This window comes from Cervus elaphus, chromosome 23 (assembly GCF_910594005.1).
Source record: "Cervus elaphus chromosome 23, mCerEla1.1, whole genome shotgun sequence".
NCBI classification, from domain to species: Eukaryota; Metazoa; Chordata; class Mammalia; order Artiodactyla; family Cervidae; genus Cervus; species Cervus elaphus.
In genome coordinates, this window is record NC_057837.1 from 17,856,644 (window position 1) to 17,875,169 (window position 18,526).

Sequence of the window (18,526 nt, forward strand, 5' to 3'; positions counted from 1 at the left end):
TACTCCACAGCTTGTGGGACCTTCCTGGACCAGGGATAGAACTGGTGTACCATCCATTGCAAGGTGGATTCCTAACCACTGGACCAGCAGGGAAGTCCCTGGTGGATCTTTACATCAACAAAATAAAATGTCAAGCTAATTTTTCAATTAGCTGCAACATTGTAATGATCATTGGGTGAATTTCACTGTACTGAGTCTATGGAAATCTTAGATGGAGAAGATATAGTAATACTCTGTGCCTTTATAAAATGATTTCCAAAAGGTTCTGAAATAAAATAGTTACAGTCAAGATATAGTTTTAGTTATTATACAATAAAAGTCAAAAGTAAAGGAAGCAAGTGGAAAATCTGTATAGCACTTAACCTCACCCTCTAACTTATCAACAGTGGACAGTTTAGTTCTGTGCATGTGTGTTTTCTTCATCTTGGAAATGTGAATAATGATGCTGATGCTTTTGAACTGTGGTGTTGGAGAAGACTCTTAGAGTCCCTTGGACTGCAAGGAGATCCAACCAATCTGTCCTAAAGGAGATCAGTCCTGGGTATTCATTGGTAGGACTGATGTTGAAGCTGAAACTCCAATACTTTGGCCACCTGATGTGAAGAGCTGACTCATTGGAAAAGACCCTGATGCTGGGAAAGATTAAGGGAAGGAGGAGAAGGGGACGACAGAGGATGAGATGGTTGGATGGCATCACTGACTCAATGGACATGGGTTTGGGTGGACTCCGGGAGTTGGTGATGGACAGGGAGGCCTGGCGTGCTGCGGTTCATGGGGTCACAGAGTCAGACACAACTGAGCGACTGAACTGAACTGAACTGAAAGAGTAATTAGTGTTAGTTGTTTTCATAGATGCTACTTCATTATGAATTTGGTCCTCAATTCTGAACATATCTTGAAGCGATGGATAGACCAAAAGGAAGAATTGCCTCCTTTTTACAAATGAGAACAAAAGAGTCTCATTTTAAGTTCAGGAGCAAAAAGTTTTAGCATCATTAGTTATTTATAAGATACAGGAACTTGTGTTATAGAGATGGTGCTACTTTCTGGCACTGGCTCATGCTTAGCAAGGTCACTATTATTTCTTTTACCCAGTAGTATAAAAAAGTCCTTGCGGATGTATATAATTCCACACTGGTAAGCATGTAAACCTCAACATTAAAATAAAGCTCTGGTTTTAATTAAATACAAATTGAATTGAGTAAGAGTAGTCACATTCCAGCCTTCTAGCACATCCAGATTTAGCCCATCAGTAATGAACCTTCATTGAGAAAAGTGTCAAATTGGATAATGGATATTCAAAATGAATTTCCTCCTAATTATAAATTTGCAAAAAATAAAAATAAAAAAATAAATAAATTTGCTCCCTATCCTGATCTCTACTTTATAAATATTGAGAGTTTTGTCTATTAACTTTCAGAAGCCATCCTTATTGATGAGATAATGTTTACATAGAAATAGTTCTGATATGAAATATTTACTTACTACTTAACCCAATTACCTGTAAAGATTCAGGATTTGCAGGGAAGTAGGAAAGAAGTGACATAAGCCTCAGTGTTTTCTCTTCCCCACAGGTCCTGAAATGGTTGCCTCCCACCCCCGGATGCCTGTGAAGTGTCTAACTTCCCACCTCCTTCAGTCTAGGAAGAGGCTGGCAACATCCAGCACCAGCAGTCCGTCCCATACCTTCATATCCAGCGTGGAATCCGAGTGCCACAGCAGTCCCAGATGGGAAAAGGATTGCCAGGTTAGAGTGCCACTCACCTTACCCAGAACCAACTGTGTGTAATGATAGAAACATTTGACACCTTTTCATACAAGTTCTGTAAGGACATGAAAGTGTTATGTGAACAGCAGTCAAGATACTCTTCATTTTCCTGTATATTCTGTCAAATTCTTTTGCAATATTTCATTTCTCATTGAAATGTGAAATTATTCTTCAGTATATGAGATTACAATTTTTTTTAATTAAAAAAAAATTATGTTTTGGTCATCCTGCGAGGCATGTGGGGGTCTTAGTTCCCCAACCAGGGATCAAACCCATGATCCCTATATTGGAAGCATGGAGTCTTAACCACTGGTTCACCAGGGAAGTCCTCCAATTTTTTAACTTTTGCAGTATATTAATAGTAAATGTTTGGCTTCTAGGCATCTAGATGGACTTTTTTAAAATTCCCTGCCCTAACATAGACATTAGATTGTTGAGTTTTTTTTAACCTTTGTCTTATTTTATAACTTATACTACGTCCTTCTATAACTGTTTACTGCCAGCTTATCATTTAATGGAATGGTAACTCTTCTGAATCAGAAATAACTTCTAGACCACAAAGGTTGATGCGGGTGTGTCTTTAAAAGTATCTATTCTAAGGAGATTGCTTGCCAAGTGAATAGATACTGAAAGTCATTTTACTTAATTTATGTATTCTGTTCTGGGCTTTTTAAAGCTATTAAAGCTGAGAGGAACTAAAAATATGATAGCCTTTCCTATATAGAATGTGGGTAAAATGTTAGGTTAGAATTCTGTTAATACCCAAAGAAAAAAATCCTTCCACTTGATAAAATTAAATTGAACTCTATTTGCTCTTTAGTCTCAGTAATATGATTTTCTTCATTACAGTGACTAAGTCCTAATCACTAGGCCACCAAGGACGTCCCCTAATTTTTTAAGTGTTTTTTCCTCCCTCTTAGGAAAGTGACGATGCAGCAGGCTCCACAATGATGAGTTGGAATACAGTTGAAAAGCCTTTATGCACAAAATCTGTAGATGCCATGGAGACCAAAAGTTTCAATGAAAGGGATCTTGAGTTAGCTCTTTCTCCCATTCACGGCAGCAGTGTCGTTCCTGCCACTGGAAACTCTTACGTTAACCATGCTAAAAAATGTTCTTCAGGGGAAGTTTCTTGGGAAGCAAGACAACTAGATGTAAATAGTATCAATGTGACTGCTGACAAAAACCAGTCTGGTCTCCATGAATCAAAACAATGGGCTGTGGATTCTGGTGGGATGACTGAAGAGCACCTTGGGAAAAGAAGTTGTAAAAGAATTTTCGAATTAGTTGACTCCAGTCCTCGTCAGGGAATTATACCAAATAAAAAAAGTTGCTTTGAGTATGAGTGTATTAATGAAATGACAGATTGTTATGCAAATCAAAGGACAGGCCTGACAGTTGAAGTCCAGGACCTTAAGCTGTTGGTATACAGAGATCAGCAAAATGACTGTGTGAATAAAGAGAATGTGGGCAATTCTTTTATTGATAAACACCAAACCCCAGAAAAATCGTCTGTCCCAATGATAGAAAAAAACCTTATGTGTGAGCTGGATGACGATTGTGACAAGAATAGTAAGAAGGACTACTTAAGTTCTAGTTTCCTATGTTCTGATGGTGATAGAACTCCTAAAAGTATTCACATGGACTCTGATTCATCTTTTCCTGGAATTTCCATCATGGAAAGTCCGTTAGGAGGGCAGTCTTTAGATCCAGATAAAAACATCAAAGAATCCTCTTTGGAAGAGTCAAATATTGAAGACCTACTTGCTGTATCACCCAGCTGCCAAGAAAGTACCTTGCCAAAAGGTGTTGAGTGTCCTACCATCCAAGACAGCAACCAAAAAATGTTGGCTCCTTCTTCAGAGGTCTTAAAACCATTAACCTCTAAAAGAAATGCTGTGGCATTTCGGAGTTTTAACAGTCACATTAATGCTTCCAATAGCTCCGAACCTTCTAAGAAGAGCGTCACTTCTTTAGATGTGATGGATATTTCGTGTGCCTATAGTGGGTCATATCCCACGGCTATCACCCCTACTCAGAAAGAAAGATCCTACATGCCATATCAGGTATGTTATCACTGGATACTCCATGCTGTATCAGGTATGTTATCACTTGCTAATGTGTGGTCCTTTAGATTTTAGAAAAATAAACTATGAAGGCCAGACATTTGCCTATCAGCTGGACTATATAATATTAATCAAATGGTTTTGTTCTGCTTACTGGAAATCTGTGGCTTTGTGGAGGTTTTAGTATAGAAAGGTGAAGCGGGTAGCAGTGTTTATCATTTTTAATTCCAGTGCCTCCTTCATTTGTATTGTCCTGCATACTTTCACATATTTATATGTCACATGTTTACATATTTACAATCACATTTTCACTTGATCACAGTAATTCTGAGATACAAAATTAAAATCCATCTACTTTACTGCCTTCTAAGGACACATTTAGATGATCTCTTTTCTTTGTAGAAAAGAGTTGAAAAATCAAATAAAATCTTTTTTTTTTGTCCCTAAACCGTTATCTTTTGAAACCCAAAGTTTCTTTTTTTGTCTTCCTTTGGAGAGACATAGTAATATAGAAAGTGCACACCTGTAAGGTTACAAGACTTTAGTTTTCTATTTAGAGCTTAGTGAGGGACTTAGAAATTGTTACCTTCAGAGCCTGTGTCTGCCACCTGTCCTGCTGGTCCAACTGAGTCCTTGTGAGACAACAAAATATCTTAAAAACATAAATGCCAGTTGGCACCAAAGGTTATTTGCATATAGTTCAAACTTATGCATTGTCCTAATAATTCAGTCATTTTTCAGCTGTAGCCTCCCTCCAGGACACTTTGTAAGCTTGTATTGATCCATCCTATCAATAAATTTTTCTCATGGATTTTTTTCATTGTTTCTTGCATATCCAGATCTTATTGAAATAACTGGTGTTAGCTAAGCAATTGAATTGTATTAATATCATTAGGATTTTTTAAGTAAGACTTTTCATAATTAGTTCTGAGACCATTTCCAAAGCTGATCAAGGATTTCACTATTTTCCACGCCCAGCAGCCTAGCTTTTCTTTGATGTAAGCATTTCTGTTCACTGTGAAAGGAATGAAGATATTTATTGTGCCTTAAACTCTTGAAATTAGCAGACCCCAAATCAGGTCAAATCAGAAACTCCATACCGAACTCCAAAGAGTGTGAGAAGAGGGGCAGCCCCAGTGGACGACGGTCGAATCCTGGGGACACCGGACTACCTCGCGCCAGAGCTGCTGTTAGCCAGGGCCCATGGTAAGGCGCACACATCTTGAGTTTTTCAAGTATCTATCATTATCGTTTCTTTTGAGATAAAGTGTGTTAAATTTCTTTACCTAAGGTAAAACTAGATGAGATGGTGCAGTACTCTTTTTCTCACATACATGGCGTTTATTATAGTAAATAAAGACACGTGGCCATTCATCCTCAGCCTGCTTGTTCAGTCTCAGTGATCCAGAGAAGCCCCACCTTCCACTCCCTCCACTGTCTTTGTTCTAAATGTCTTCCCAGGTCTATTCTTGTCTGGTTTCGGGAATACAAAGTTAGTCCTGCGCTTCTGTTCAGTCTGCAGATGCCTCTCCCTGTTCAGAGCCTGCACTCACTATACCCTCACCAGAAGGGTCCAGCCAGATAGGAACCATCCCTCAAAAAGCAACACAGAAATAAAAGTTCCTCTGGGCACTTAACTAGTTTTTGGACATTGTCCCTTTTGGACGGCTTTGCTAGCTCATTTCCTATATTATCATTTATACATTTTCTCAAATCAATACAGTATGAATGGAAACCTCAGATGGCAAGGTTTACTTGATAAAATCTTGCCATTCTTTTAGTAGGACATCTATTTATTATAGCTAGCTAGTGATATGTTCTAAAATTTTTATTTCCCATAAAAGTAACTTGACACATAGTTTTTTTTTTTTTTTTTGACACATAGTTTTTAAAATAAATAATAGAGAGCAATTTATCATTTTAAAGACAACAATAACAATTCCCTGCTCTCTAACTGCTAAAGGGACTTAGGAACCCCAGCCTGAGTTTCCATAGCATCTTCTTTTAATAGATATGTTTGTTTCAGCTCTCTTATATTGGTAGTAAAATTACCTGAATTGTTGCTCCCAGAGTAGGCTGTTTTCTACTTGGGAAAAGCTCTTCTTCATCTTTTGTCTCTTGTGTCAGGCACACTACCTGGTTTCTAGTTCAATAAATAACTTAATAATGAACTTAAAACTTTCAAACAATGTACCTAACTCCTGTTTTCTTACATGCAGGATTTCTGACTTCAGGTGAGTGAATTTCTCCATAAAGGAACATGGCAAAGCACACTTATCTGAATAGTCAAAGTCTAACTAGATCACATTGCATGCAAAATTTTTCCTAATTTCAGCTCACTTATGAAATACAAAATGGGCTTCCCAGGTGGCGCTAGTGGTAAAGAACCCAGCTGCCAGTGCAGGAGACATAAGAGACACAGGTTTGATCCCTGGGTTGGGAAGATCCTCTGGAGAAGGGCCTGACAAACCACTCCAGTGTTCTTGCCTGGAGAATCCCATGAACAGAGGAGCCTGGTGGCCTACAATCCATGGGGTCACAAAGAGTCAGACATGACTGAAGCAGCTTAGCATGCACACAGCGTGTACATGTTTATCCTTATCCCATGAAATACCAAAATGAACTGTCTTCTGAGCAAGAAGACATCCAGAGAGATTGCTCTTCTCTGTGAAAACAAGTGTCGGCATATGGAATTTTTTTATTACAACTGAAGAAATAGGCTTGATAAAAATATTAAAATTAATAACTACAAAAGGGCTTGAATTTTCTAAGCCTTCCATTCCATTATTATTAGAAAATAGAGTAATTAGCATACAAATTACAGAAGTGGATTGTAAATTAGAAAGCCAGTTGTGTAAAACAACTCTGTTCTATAGTTCTAGCTATTTATTTTATAATTGATAATATGATTTATCACATTACGTGATCTTTTTAGACTCTGACTCAAATGTATGGGTATGTATGACATATCCATGGAGAAGTCATGTATGTTTCTGACATGAGTACATTTTTGGCTGAGCTGGGGAAAGGGTTCTAATTTCTAATCTAAGTAAATAAATTAAAATGCAGGGTTTTCCTGATTTCCTCTTACTTTCCTATATTTGGTTATCTAATCTGTTGAAATAATTCTTTCTCAGTGCTGCTTAAAAGGCCTACTAATGGAGGTGGTTTGTGTGTTTTTATAGTGATTACAATAGAGATAGAAGCCTGTAGACTGTTTGTACCTTGTGTTCCATAGGAAAAATGGGATCATGTGGCTTGCAGATGGAAAGGTATTCAAAATGCATGCAATTATTTTTTCTAATGGAAGATTCCACAACGCTTTCCTATTGTTTCTTGTTTTGGAGGCTTTTTTGTTTGTTTGTTTTTGTGGTATTTGCTTAACCACAGTAATGAATTTTGTGAAACTGACTTTAAAGAGTTAATTTTCAGACAAATTTAGTTCTAGACTAGAATCACAACTCTAAATTTATATTGAAGTTAATCGTTTTTGGACTGAAATTAAGTTTTGCTTAGGAAACATTTTGTTCCTTCATACACATAACTAAGCGAAAGTATAAACCAGATTATAAGGTCTTGTTTAAAATAAACATCTAAAAAAAAAATCTTTGCAGGGAATGCCCTGGTGGTCTAGTGGTTAGGACTTGGTGCTTTCACTGACAAAGCCTGGGTTCAGTCTCTGATTGGGGAACTAAGATCCCACAAGCCTCATGACATAGCCCAAAAAATAAAAATTAAAAAAATCTTTGTATAGAAATGATGCTTTCACTGAAGGTTTTATTTAGAAGTCAGTTTTACCTACTTATTAAGACTTATCTTCTAATTCCCTCCTCAAGCTATAGTCTAAATGTTTTTTTTGTTAAACTAATTTGTTCCCCTCCGTCCTTAAAAAGAGTAAAGCAACATTAAAACACCCTGTAAGTAAGGCTTCCCTAGTCACGAGGTTATCCTCCAGTTAGCATTAATATTACTACCTCATCTCCTTCCTTTGTAAAACAAGTAGATACAGAATCATCCGAATGTTATTATTTCCTGATTTGAAACTGAGGAGTACTCTAATTTTAAAGAATAATTTTTAGATTAAATGCATCCCTTCCTTGTGTTTTAGGATTTAGCATAAAAGTAAGTCTCCAGAATATTGGAAGTAATTAATAAATGGCAAAAGATAACTTTAACTTTTTTTTTTAATAGCCACATTAATTGTTAATCTAGCCTCTATATTCAGGACTTCCCTGGAAGTCCAGGGGTTAAGACTCTGCACTTCCAAATGCAGGGGGTACAGATTCAATCCTTAGTTGGGGAACTAGGATACTGCATGCCATTTGGTATGGCAAAAAGTTTTTTTAAATAAATAAAAATAATAAAACTGTTATTTTCCAAGAAAATAATTACCACACTGCCTAAAGGAAGGTAATTTGGGGTTTTGTACCTTAAAGAGCCAGAGGAAAACCTTAGGAAGTAAGTCTTTGGGCCTTCATTGTGCCCAGATAAAAACATATTAATGTTTTAGTTGATCAAACATTTGTAGAAAATGCTTGCAAGTTCAGCTGCTTCCTCTTAAATTCCAGGTCCTGCAGTAGACTGGTGGGCCCTTGGAGTTTGCTTGTTTGAATTTCTAACAGGAATTCCCCCTTTCAATGATGAAACACCACAGCAAGTATTCCAGAATATTCTGAAAAGAGGTGATTCTTTTTCTCCTATCTATGAAGATAGATTCATTTATCTCATTTATCTCTGCGTATTGTTCTTTTGACCAATGATGAACATGTTAATTTGTATTTGTAGATATCCCTTGGCCTGAAGGTGAAGAAAAGTTATCTGATAATGCTCAAAGTGCTGTGGACATACTCTTAACCATTGATGATACAAAGAGAGCAGGAATGAAAGGTAAGGTTTGGGGTTAGTCACCAAATCTCGGTGACTTTTACCCTTGATTTGCTTCAGGGATGAATGTTAATAATATCAAGTTCTAATATAATACTACTGATAATCTGACAGCTAAACTCAGTTGGTTTTAAACTTTCAGTTTATTTTTGCCCTCTCAGTATTCATTGATATATTTGTCCTTATTCAGAACATTAAAATTCAGTGCAATCAGGTTGCAGTCTTGAATTTTATTACTCTCAAGCAGGTTCTCAAAACAATCTCATCTTGTCAATGTCTTTAAGTTTTTCGGAGCCTGATAAAGTTAACCCTCAACCAATATAGGAAATTCTTTTAGTCAAAACTTCCTGTTTTATGATTTCTTACTGCTTCATTTCTGACATCATTATTGATTGACAAGTATTTTTATGTACTCTGGCTCCTTGTTGCATTATCTTCACAGCTAAGATGCCTCAAAGAAGACAAAATGGGCTCATCGTGACCCATTCAAAGCTTTTTTCCCGTGCTGGAAACTCGAATTAATTTTAAACTCCAATTTTGAAACTCCAGTAAATCTCATTAGCAGTTGCCTTAAAATTCTTTTTGTCACACGGTATAGATAGAGACAGCTAAGCACTTATGTCTCAAAATACACTTCCATGTGAAGTACAGTATATTAAGAAAATGGACTTTAGTCGTATGTCATTTGTATCAACTTCTAGTTTTCCCTCTAATCAGATCAACAAACCCCTATAGAGTGACTTCTAGGTGTCAGTGTTGTTATTTGAGGCACTGGAGGTAACCTAGGGATGAACCAGACTAAAACTCCTGTCCTTAAGTTCTAGAACTACATTCTAGCGGAAAGACAGGAAGTAGACAGATATAATCATAACACCATCCAGTAGTAACTACACAAAGAGAAAGCACAGAGGGTACAAAGTGAAGGCAAGAGATATATTTTTTAGACTGGATGGTCATGAAGATTTCTGAGAAGTGGAATTTGAGCAAAAACCAGTGTAAAGTGAGGATGCAGACATTTGAAAACTTAGCTCTAAAAATTACTTTAAGGGACTTCCCTGGTGGTCCAGTGGTTAACTCCAAGCTTCCACTCTAGGGGCCACGGATTCAATCCCTGGTCGGAGAACTATGATCCTACATGCCACATAGTGTGACCAAAAAATAGTAATAATGAAATTAAAAATTGCTTTAAAGCAACAGTTCTCCTCTGGAATGATTTTGCTCCCCAGAGGACATTTGGTGTTGTCTGGAAACATTTCTGGGTTGTCACAGCAGTTGGGGTCATCTAGTAGGTAGAGGCCACGGGTTCACTCAGCATTCTACCATGCTCAAGACAGTCCCTTATCCCTCAAGACAGAAAATTATCAAATGTCAATCATAACAAAATTTTGAAACCGTTGTTTAGAAAATGGCTGTACTGCACTGTAATTTGCTTAGTACATTCTTACCAGAGTGCAGATACTGTTCATTTGTTCAATGAATAGTTTACCTAGTGAAGCAGACAGGGTTATTCTTCAGTTTAGTTAATCTTAACCTAGATTAGAATTCTTTGCAGATGCAGTTTAAATAAAGAGATACAATGAGAGAATCATGAAACATCATACCACATCCAGATATCCCAGTTCCAGTTACTACTACAAGTAACTCTAAAGTAACCAATGTTCAGTTATTTATTTTGAACAATTGAGACAAATTCTCTAAATGTGAATTACTTTTGCTATTTTATCCTTTTTCCTACCAGTCTTTTAGTTTATGGTAAATCCAACATATACACATAGTGTTTTTCCAACCCACTAGCCCCAACACAGAGATACAATTCCCTACTGTCTGCGTAGTCATCTTCTGATATTTTCCTTAAATTTGATTGCTTTTTTGGTTTGCATACTGCCTTAATTGACACTTCATTTTTTTTTTTTTTTGCCATCTTTACTGTTGCCTGATGAAGTGAATAGTTGAGGAGAGGGGAGCTATGTCTACCAACTGAATACCTGTGTGACCAAAAAAGCAAATTCTTATTTTAGTCAACAGAAGAAAAATGTAGTGAAGATGTGATTTTGTAAGTGGAAGCCATAGACTCAGATGTAGCCATACTGCTGGGTGGCCGGTGTGTTGTAGAGATGCAAGTTAGTGAAATCAGAGAACTGGGAAGAGAAAGAATGTGTCAGAAGTGTCATCGGTGTGTATGCTGAAATTAGCAGGAAGGATAAGGATGGAGCACAGGACTGGAGGATGAGCTTCCTGCTGAAGTTATGTAGGTGGGCGATGCTGAGCTCCAAGCAGTCAGCAAGGCCTTGAGATAAGAAGTGGGGCATTGATCACTTAAGATCAGTGATGGGGGAACAGGAAGTAGGCCAGGCTCCCTTATCTCATGAAGTCTGGGATTCTTCCTGCAGGTACAGGCAATGAGAAAGATAGGCTCCTGTTAAGGCCAGTCATCATTCACTCTTTGGACTGATTCAGACAAGGCACCTGTCGTACGCCAGGCGGTACGCAGAATAACACAGCGTGTGCTGTTGGGAACTGTGTGGTTGAAGATAGGTTTTTAAAATGTCTGTGAAACGGTCATAGTAAACCAGGGCAAGGTCCCTGTGAAACAGTCTCTCCTCGATGCCTGTAAAATATTGGGTTAGCCAGGAAGTTCATTTGGGTCTTTCATACCATCTGATGGTAAACCCGAATGAACTTTTTGGCCAACCCAATAGTACTTAGTTAATGGTGTCATAATATTGTTTTGTTTGATATTTTTTCCCAAGAGCTGAAACATCATCCTCTCTTCAGTGGTGTGGATTGGGAAAATCTACAGCATCAAAAAATGCCATTCATACCCCAACCAGATGACGAAACAGATACATCTTATTTTGAAGCCAGGAATAATGCTCAGCACCTGACTGTATCTGGATTTAGCCTTTAGCCATCTGTTAAATTTTTCCCTTTAATCTAACCTTGCCTTATAGCATGAGCTAGCATAATTACATACACCTTAGTACTAGATTGATCTAAGCAGGAAAAATCATTATTTTACCTGGATCAGCGAGCTTTTCATGTATGTTATAGCTTCCACAGCATTAAAAAGGCTATCAAGAATGTAATCAGTAATTTATCTTAGTCTCAGAGTTGTAAATAGATCTTCAAAGGTTTTTTCATCTTATTTATTTTGTTATTGCACTTTATAAAAATTAATGCTTCAGTAAAACTATTAGAAACATGACCTCTTTAGAGAAAGAGTAAGCCTCGAGCTTGATTTTCTTTCTCATCTGTTCATATCGGTCGACCATTCATTTGGTGTTAACACAACAAAAACATTATAGTTTTATTTTATTGTAATTTATCTGTACTTTATTGCCTGCAAAAGCTATAGTCTTGAGGGCAATCATGTAAAGCTATCATTGTGACCTCAAAAATGCAACTGGAAAATTCCTTCACTCAGTACTATAACTCCTTTTGGGAATGAGAAATAAAAGGATTAGGGTTTTGCCTCACTTTGCTATGAATACAGTTTTGTTGCATTGGCTGCTTCTGGTGCTTTCTCTACAATACAGATTACTTTAAAATAGTAGTAGAAAGCTTAGGTGAGATATACTGTAGCAATTTTAACAGCTTGTTCAATTTTAACAAAAAATGTGATGGTTTACATTTCTAAATAATTCATTTACAACATATGCAGCATTACCAGAGTAGCCTGATTCTTTTTTAAAAAAATAACTTACTTTTGCTTAATAAATATAATTGTAACATACTTTGATACATTCTCTGTCAACATCACTCTTTTCAATATAGATACACTAAGATTCAGCTTCACAAGTCATATCTTAAATTCACTGAGGTTTTCTGCATACTTACCCACCAAAAGAGAAAAATTCAAATTTAAATGTACCATGTGTAAATTTTCTGTTAATATATTAAATACTGTTGCTCATTTTGCAAAATGGCTTGAGTTTTTTTACTTTCTGCCGGGCCTGCCGGCTAGATGAACAGGTCGAGGACACAATCACCAGAGCACCTGAGAAATAAAAGACTAGGAAAGATGGGGTTGAGAGGGATGGAGTCAGCTTGTGACTGATTCTGACGACTTTATTGAGGGGTAACATACATATATATACTAACAGGATTCACCAAATTTTAGATCAAAGACTTGCATACATGCAGAACTGCAGACACTAGTTTTAGCTCAGGAGTTTTATCTTAACTCCAGCAGAGCATGGCACCAGCGTCTTACAATCAGGTAAAGACTACCTAGACATAAGCCATTCACAGGAGCCCGATAATCTTATCAGAGTCAGGAAAATGGGCAAATGGTGGCTGCAGCGATTTCCTTGAGGGAGGTGAGAAAGGCCAATTTGCACTTTAACAAATCAGGGGTGGCGGGACAGAGAGGGACCTTTTGATCTCTCTCAGGGCCGAGAAGGGGCCTGAGCAGTCAGGCCGGCTCCCCGCAACTTTCTGTCAGCATCCTGTTATTAATGTAGTTGACAAAGGTTAAAACTATTTAGAACTGTTGCAGTGAAAGAGACACTGTAATAATCGGTGCCATGTAATTGAATCCATGATTTAACTGTTTTACTGAGCTTGTTCTAGTAATGACTACTCAAGTTTAATCCGCCTAATTGTCACCTTTTCTAACAATAATATGTTCAAAATACAGTTGTTAAAACTTTGTTTAATGTAAATTACATCTTTCCCTTAAATTAGGTAAAAGCTAAGATTATCCTCCCATGGAATTTTTTCCTTTTTTTTTTTTTCTCCCATGGAATTTTCAAGTAGCAGAAAAAATAGTGGTTTTAGAATCAAGCACAAATGGTTTAAACCACTGCTCTTTCACAGTAAAAAACTGTAGGTGGGTTAAACTCTGATCATCTACCTGTGTTATGTAGAAAGGAGCTTCCCAGGACACCATTCTTACCAGGAATTTGAAACATTACTGAAAGATCAGGGGAGATGTGCAGTGAACCTGTTTCCAATGCAGGAGAGGTGCCCGTAAGTGGAAAAGTTAAGAAAAGTTTGCTGTTACAGCCCTAGCAGTTGCAGCAGTGGCCACCTGGAACTCTGCATCCTGTGATGGTGTCTGCTGGGACCAAGTTATTTATTATCTAAACTTAAACCTTTGGGGATTCCCAGTGGCTCAGCGGTAAAGAATCTGCCTGCCATGCAGGAGCTACAGGAGACACAGGTTCTATCCCTGGGTCAGGAAGATCCCCTGGAGAAGGGCATGGCATCCCACTCCAGTATTCTTGTCTGGAGAATCCCATGGACAGAGGATACTGGTGGGATACAGTCCATGGGGTCGCAAAGAGTCAGACATGACTGAAGTGACTTAGCACACACGCAAACCTTTAAGACACCTGTCAAGATGTTCTGGGTTCAGATACTCATTAAGAAAAAATTTGAGACAGAACAAGAATGAAAAAAAAATGGAAGTGTTTTGGCAACTGTGTGGATGTGTGTGTCTTTAAAGAACACAGATGGCTCTGCCATTAGAAATCTGTGCATCCATTACTATGTATAATTTTTATTAATTAAAAATAATTTTCTCTCCACTTCCACTAATTGTTAAACAAATACAGAAAATGCATTTACTTTGGTGTACCTTTGTCAGAATCAAATAACACGAAGTACATAAATAGCAAGTACGGATTCAAATAACACGTTAAGTACATTAAATGGTGTTTAATAAATGATCGCTATGGCCCTAAGTACCCTACTACTCAGAATATTTGTCTTAATTTGGGGTTTGGGAAATAGTCGCTGTATAAAAACTCTGCTATTATTCTCCAAAACATCTTGAAGACCATTTTCAGGTCTGATCACTCTTATTTGTCAGGAAGAACCACCTTATTTTTAACCAGTTACAAACAGACTCAGAGTCCAAAAGACTGTGCAAATATTTACCGTTTCCACCTAGCCACCTTTCAGTTAATACCATGCCAGCCGTGTGTGGGTCATTCTTCTAACTGTGGAAAGTGGATGGGTCAGGGCAACGTTTAAAGGAGGGAGACTGAACAGAAGGCTATTGGACCAGCCCATCTGGATTCAAGACAATTTTAGAGGTAGAACCAACAGGACTTACTGATGGATGGGATGAGAAGGGTGAAAGAATAGGAGTTCTGAGCTTGTTTGTTACACAGCAGCATTGTAATCAATACCTTTCTTGTACATACCAAGTTATATAACACAGTGACATTTCAGACACTGGAAAAAACATACTGCAAGCATCCAAAGAGAAAGAAAAAAGACTGATAAGAGATAATAAAAGATACATATATTGGTCTCTGCCTCTTATTCCCAGCACAGAGTTCCTAAAACCTTTTAATCTCCCAAGTGATAAGAGTACCAGGAGCATTTTTTTTGTTGTACTCAATTGATCTTTGGCCCAGATTCCTCACCCAGGGCTCCTAGATCCCCTGGGATTTCCTGGGTGATAGCAGTGCCTTTTGTTCTAATGAAGTGACTCTGGGTGGGCTTCCAAATGGGGGGAGCAGAGGGTGGGGGGAGGGTGGTCACCAGAAAGACCCAGCCATGATTAGAAGCTTGGAATTTTCTGGGACTTCCCTGGAAGTCCAGTGGTTAACAGCTTCCACTGCAGAGGGCAAGGTTTTGATCCTTGGTTGGGGAACTAAGATACTGCACACAGAGCAGCTCTCTGAACCCTGTACTTGGGGGATTCTGATAGACAGGGAGGCCTGGCATGCTGCAGTTCATGGGGTCACAAAGAGTCGGACACGACTGAGGACTGAACTGAACTGATGGAGGCTTAGTCACATAGGCAATATCAAACATTAACTCCATTTCCTTTCTCTAGAGAACGTAATTTTCTGCCCCACCCTGCATTTTCATTGATGAACACAAGGAGGCACTGGGAGAATGGTGCCCCTAGAGAGAAGCATAGAAGCTCCACACCACTTCCTGCATCCCTTCCATCTACAGAGTTCATCTGTATCTTTTACCACATCCTTCGGAAACAAAGTGATAAACAGTAAACTATTTACACATGAGCTGGGACTGCAAAGGGAGGGGAAAAAAATGAAATCTTCCATTTTCAGTAGGTGGAAGTAAACAGATAATTCCCCAAACAGAAGTATCAAAAAGTAGCAGTTCACACATTTAGAACCTTGGAGCTAAGTTCCAAACAGCCAGAAGTGCTGAAAGTAGTTGTCTCCAGAGCAGAAAATCAATGACACTTTTTAAGGGAAGGAACAGTAACCAGAGGATAATGAAAAGACTAGCTCTTGTTAAAATGGAAAAAAAAAAAAAAAAACTGGTACATTTGCACCAACATTACCAGTGTCTATCTCTGCAAAATGGATTTGGATTTTTATGTAATATAGTGAAATAATAACCCAATTATTGATACAATATGTTGATACATAAGATCTATAGAAAAACTCAAATGAAACTTTTTGGCCAACCCAGTATTACTATCATTGTGGTAGCTATCAGTTTAAAAGCATTTACTATATCCCAAACTATATCTTATCTATGTACTTTATACATACATTAACCCTATGAGATATTTTCATCCACATCGTATAGCTAAGGAAGCTGAAACACAAGGTAAGGGACTTTCCATGACTGCGCAGAATTTGAACCCAGACAGTCTGGCTTCAGGGCCTGCGCTCAGTCCTGACAATCCAAGTCATTTACACTAGTCAGGACTCTGGTTCCAAGTATCAGAAACCTAACTTAAACTGTCTTAAGTAAGAAGGCAAATTTATTAACCCATGTAAACATAGGGATAGGGTTTTCAGAGTTAACTGGATTAAAGGACTTGAACTCAATGTTTTCTGACTCTTGTCTTAAGTTCCTAGGTCTAGATGTTAGCTTATTTAGGCCTTATTTAAATAAGGCTTATTTAGATGTTGGTTATTTAAGGCTCCTCCAAGTGGCAAGATATACATCTGCAGGATTTCTCAGTTATAACCTTACAGGCTGTAACTTAGAGAGAAAGAGAATGCAACAATGAGACAACCACTACACACCTATCAGAACGGCTAAAATCCAAAACACCAACGCCCAGTGCTGGCAAAGATGTAGAGCAACAGGAACTCCCACTCACTACTGGTGGGAAGGCAAAAATAGTACAGCCACTTTGGAAGACAGTAAAGTGAAAGTCACTCAGTCATTTTGCAACCCCAGGGACTGTAGCCGCCGGGCTCCTCTGTTCATGGAATTTTCCAGGCAAGAATACTGGAGTGGGTGGCCATTTCCTACTCCATTTGGAAGACAGTTTGATGGTTTCTTACAAAATTAAGGGTAACCACCATGCAATCCAGCAATGCTCTTTAGTATTTACCCAAGTGAGTTGAAAACTTATGAGCACACAAAAACCTACTCAGAGATGTTGACAGCAGCTTTATTCATTATTATTACAATTTGGAAGCAACCAAGATGTCCTTCAGTATGTGAATAAATAAACTGGTACATCCAGACAAATGGAATATTAATCAGTGCTAAAAAGAGATGAATTACCTAAATCAGAAGTCAGCAAACTACAGCCTATGGGACAAATAGGGCCCCCTACTTGTTTTGTAAATAAAATTTTATTGAAACACAGCCATAAAAACAAAAAGAAATGAGCTATGAAGCTATGATATTACATTGAAGGAAATGTAGATTGCAAAGTGAAAGAAGCCAATCTGAAAGGGCTACATACTGTTATGATTCAAACTATGTAAGATTCTGGAAAAGACTTTCTCTCCAAACTCTGGAGAGAAGAAAGAAATAGATGTGGAGAATAACTCTTATTGCTTCACTGATAGTCATATGCCCCTCCCTGGGATTGTCACTGTGGTCAAGAGGAGAATGAGATAGACATGGGCCAGATCTGAGTGACATGCCCATTACTGTGGCTTGGGGTGGGGCAGAATTACAGGGAGGAAGAGGAGAGTGATGTTTTATCAGCAGGGGAAATTGGTGCTGGGCAGAAAAAAACAACAGTGGCTACACCTCACCTGTATTATGGATATATTTAAAAGTTCTTTGTTTCTTTTGAAAAAGGAAAAGAACACTTACCATTTTTCGGCTTGAAAAATGTGGTTCCATGACCCAGCAATCCCACTTCTGGGCATACACACTGAGGAAACCAGATCTGAAAGAGACACGTGCACCCCAATGTTCATCGCAGCACTGTTTATAATAGCCAGGACATGGAAGCAACCTAGATGCCCATCAGCAGATGAATGGATAAGGAAGCTATGGTACATATACACCATGGAATATTACTCAGCCATTAAAAAGAATTCATTTGAATCAGTTCTAATGAGATGGATGAAACTGGAGCCCATTATACAGAGTGAAGTAAGCCAGAAAGATAAAGACCAATACAGTATACCAACACATATATATGGAATTTAGAAACATGGTAACGATAACCCTATATGCAAAACCGAAAAAGAGACACAGAAGTACAGAACAGACTTTTGAACTCTGTGGAAGAAGGTGAGGGTGGGATGTTTCGAAAGAACAGCATGTATATTATCTAGGGTGAAACAGATCACCAGCCCAGGTGGGATGCATGAGACAAGTGCTCAGGCCTGGTGCACTGGGAAGACCCAGAGGAATCGGGTGGAGAGGGAGGTGGGAGGGGGGATCGGGATCGGGAATACGTGTAAATCTATGGCTGATTCATATCAATGTATGACAAAACCCACTGGAAAAAAAATAAATAAATAAAGGAGAAATAAAAAAAAAAAAAGAAAAATGTGGTTCCATTGGAAAGGAGAATTAATGGAGAGAAAGAGAAGGTCAGGGTGAAAACAAGAGAACACAAGAGCTAAGAAGGGGAAAAGAAAATGAGGAGAATTTAGGACAGCATATT

At 38.1% G+C, this 18,526-nt stretch overlaps 1 protein-coding gene across 7 annotated transcripts in view; it reads left to right on the plus strand.

The window, feature by feature from the left end:
• The window catches only part of MASTL (microtubule associated serine/threonine kinase like), a 28,915-nt gene extending 11,045 nt beyond the window's left edge, over positions 1-17,870 (plus strand). For 2 of the 7 annotated variants that reach the window (XM_043884437.1, XM_043884443.1), the window contains 6 exons: positions 1,575-1,747; positions 2,689-3,834; positions 4,899-5,040; positions 8,403-8,516; positions 8,620-8,721; positions 11,469-12,634. In XM_043884437.1, the coding sequence (XP_043740372.1) occupies positions 1,575-1,747; positions 2,689-3,834; positions 4,899-5,040; positions 8,403-8,516; positions 8,620-8,721; positions 11,469-11,626 (1,835 nt within the window). In that variant the 3' untranslated portion in view covers positions 11,627-12,634. Of the gene's footprint in view, positions 1-1,574; positions 1,748-2,688; positions 3,869-4,898; positions 5,041-8,402; positions 8,517-8,619; positions 8,722-11,468; positions 12,635-17,706 lie in introns of those variants that run through there. The other 5 variants (XM_043884438.1, XM_043884439.1, XR_006337130.1 and 2 more) reach the window with 5 other exon arrangements.
• The last annotated feature ends 656 nt before the right edge of the window (positions 17,871-18,526 follow it).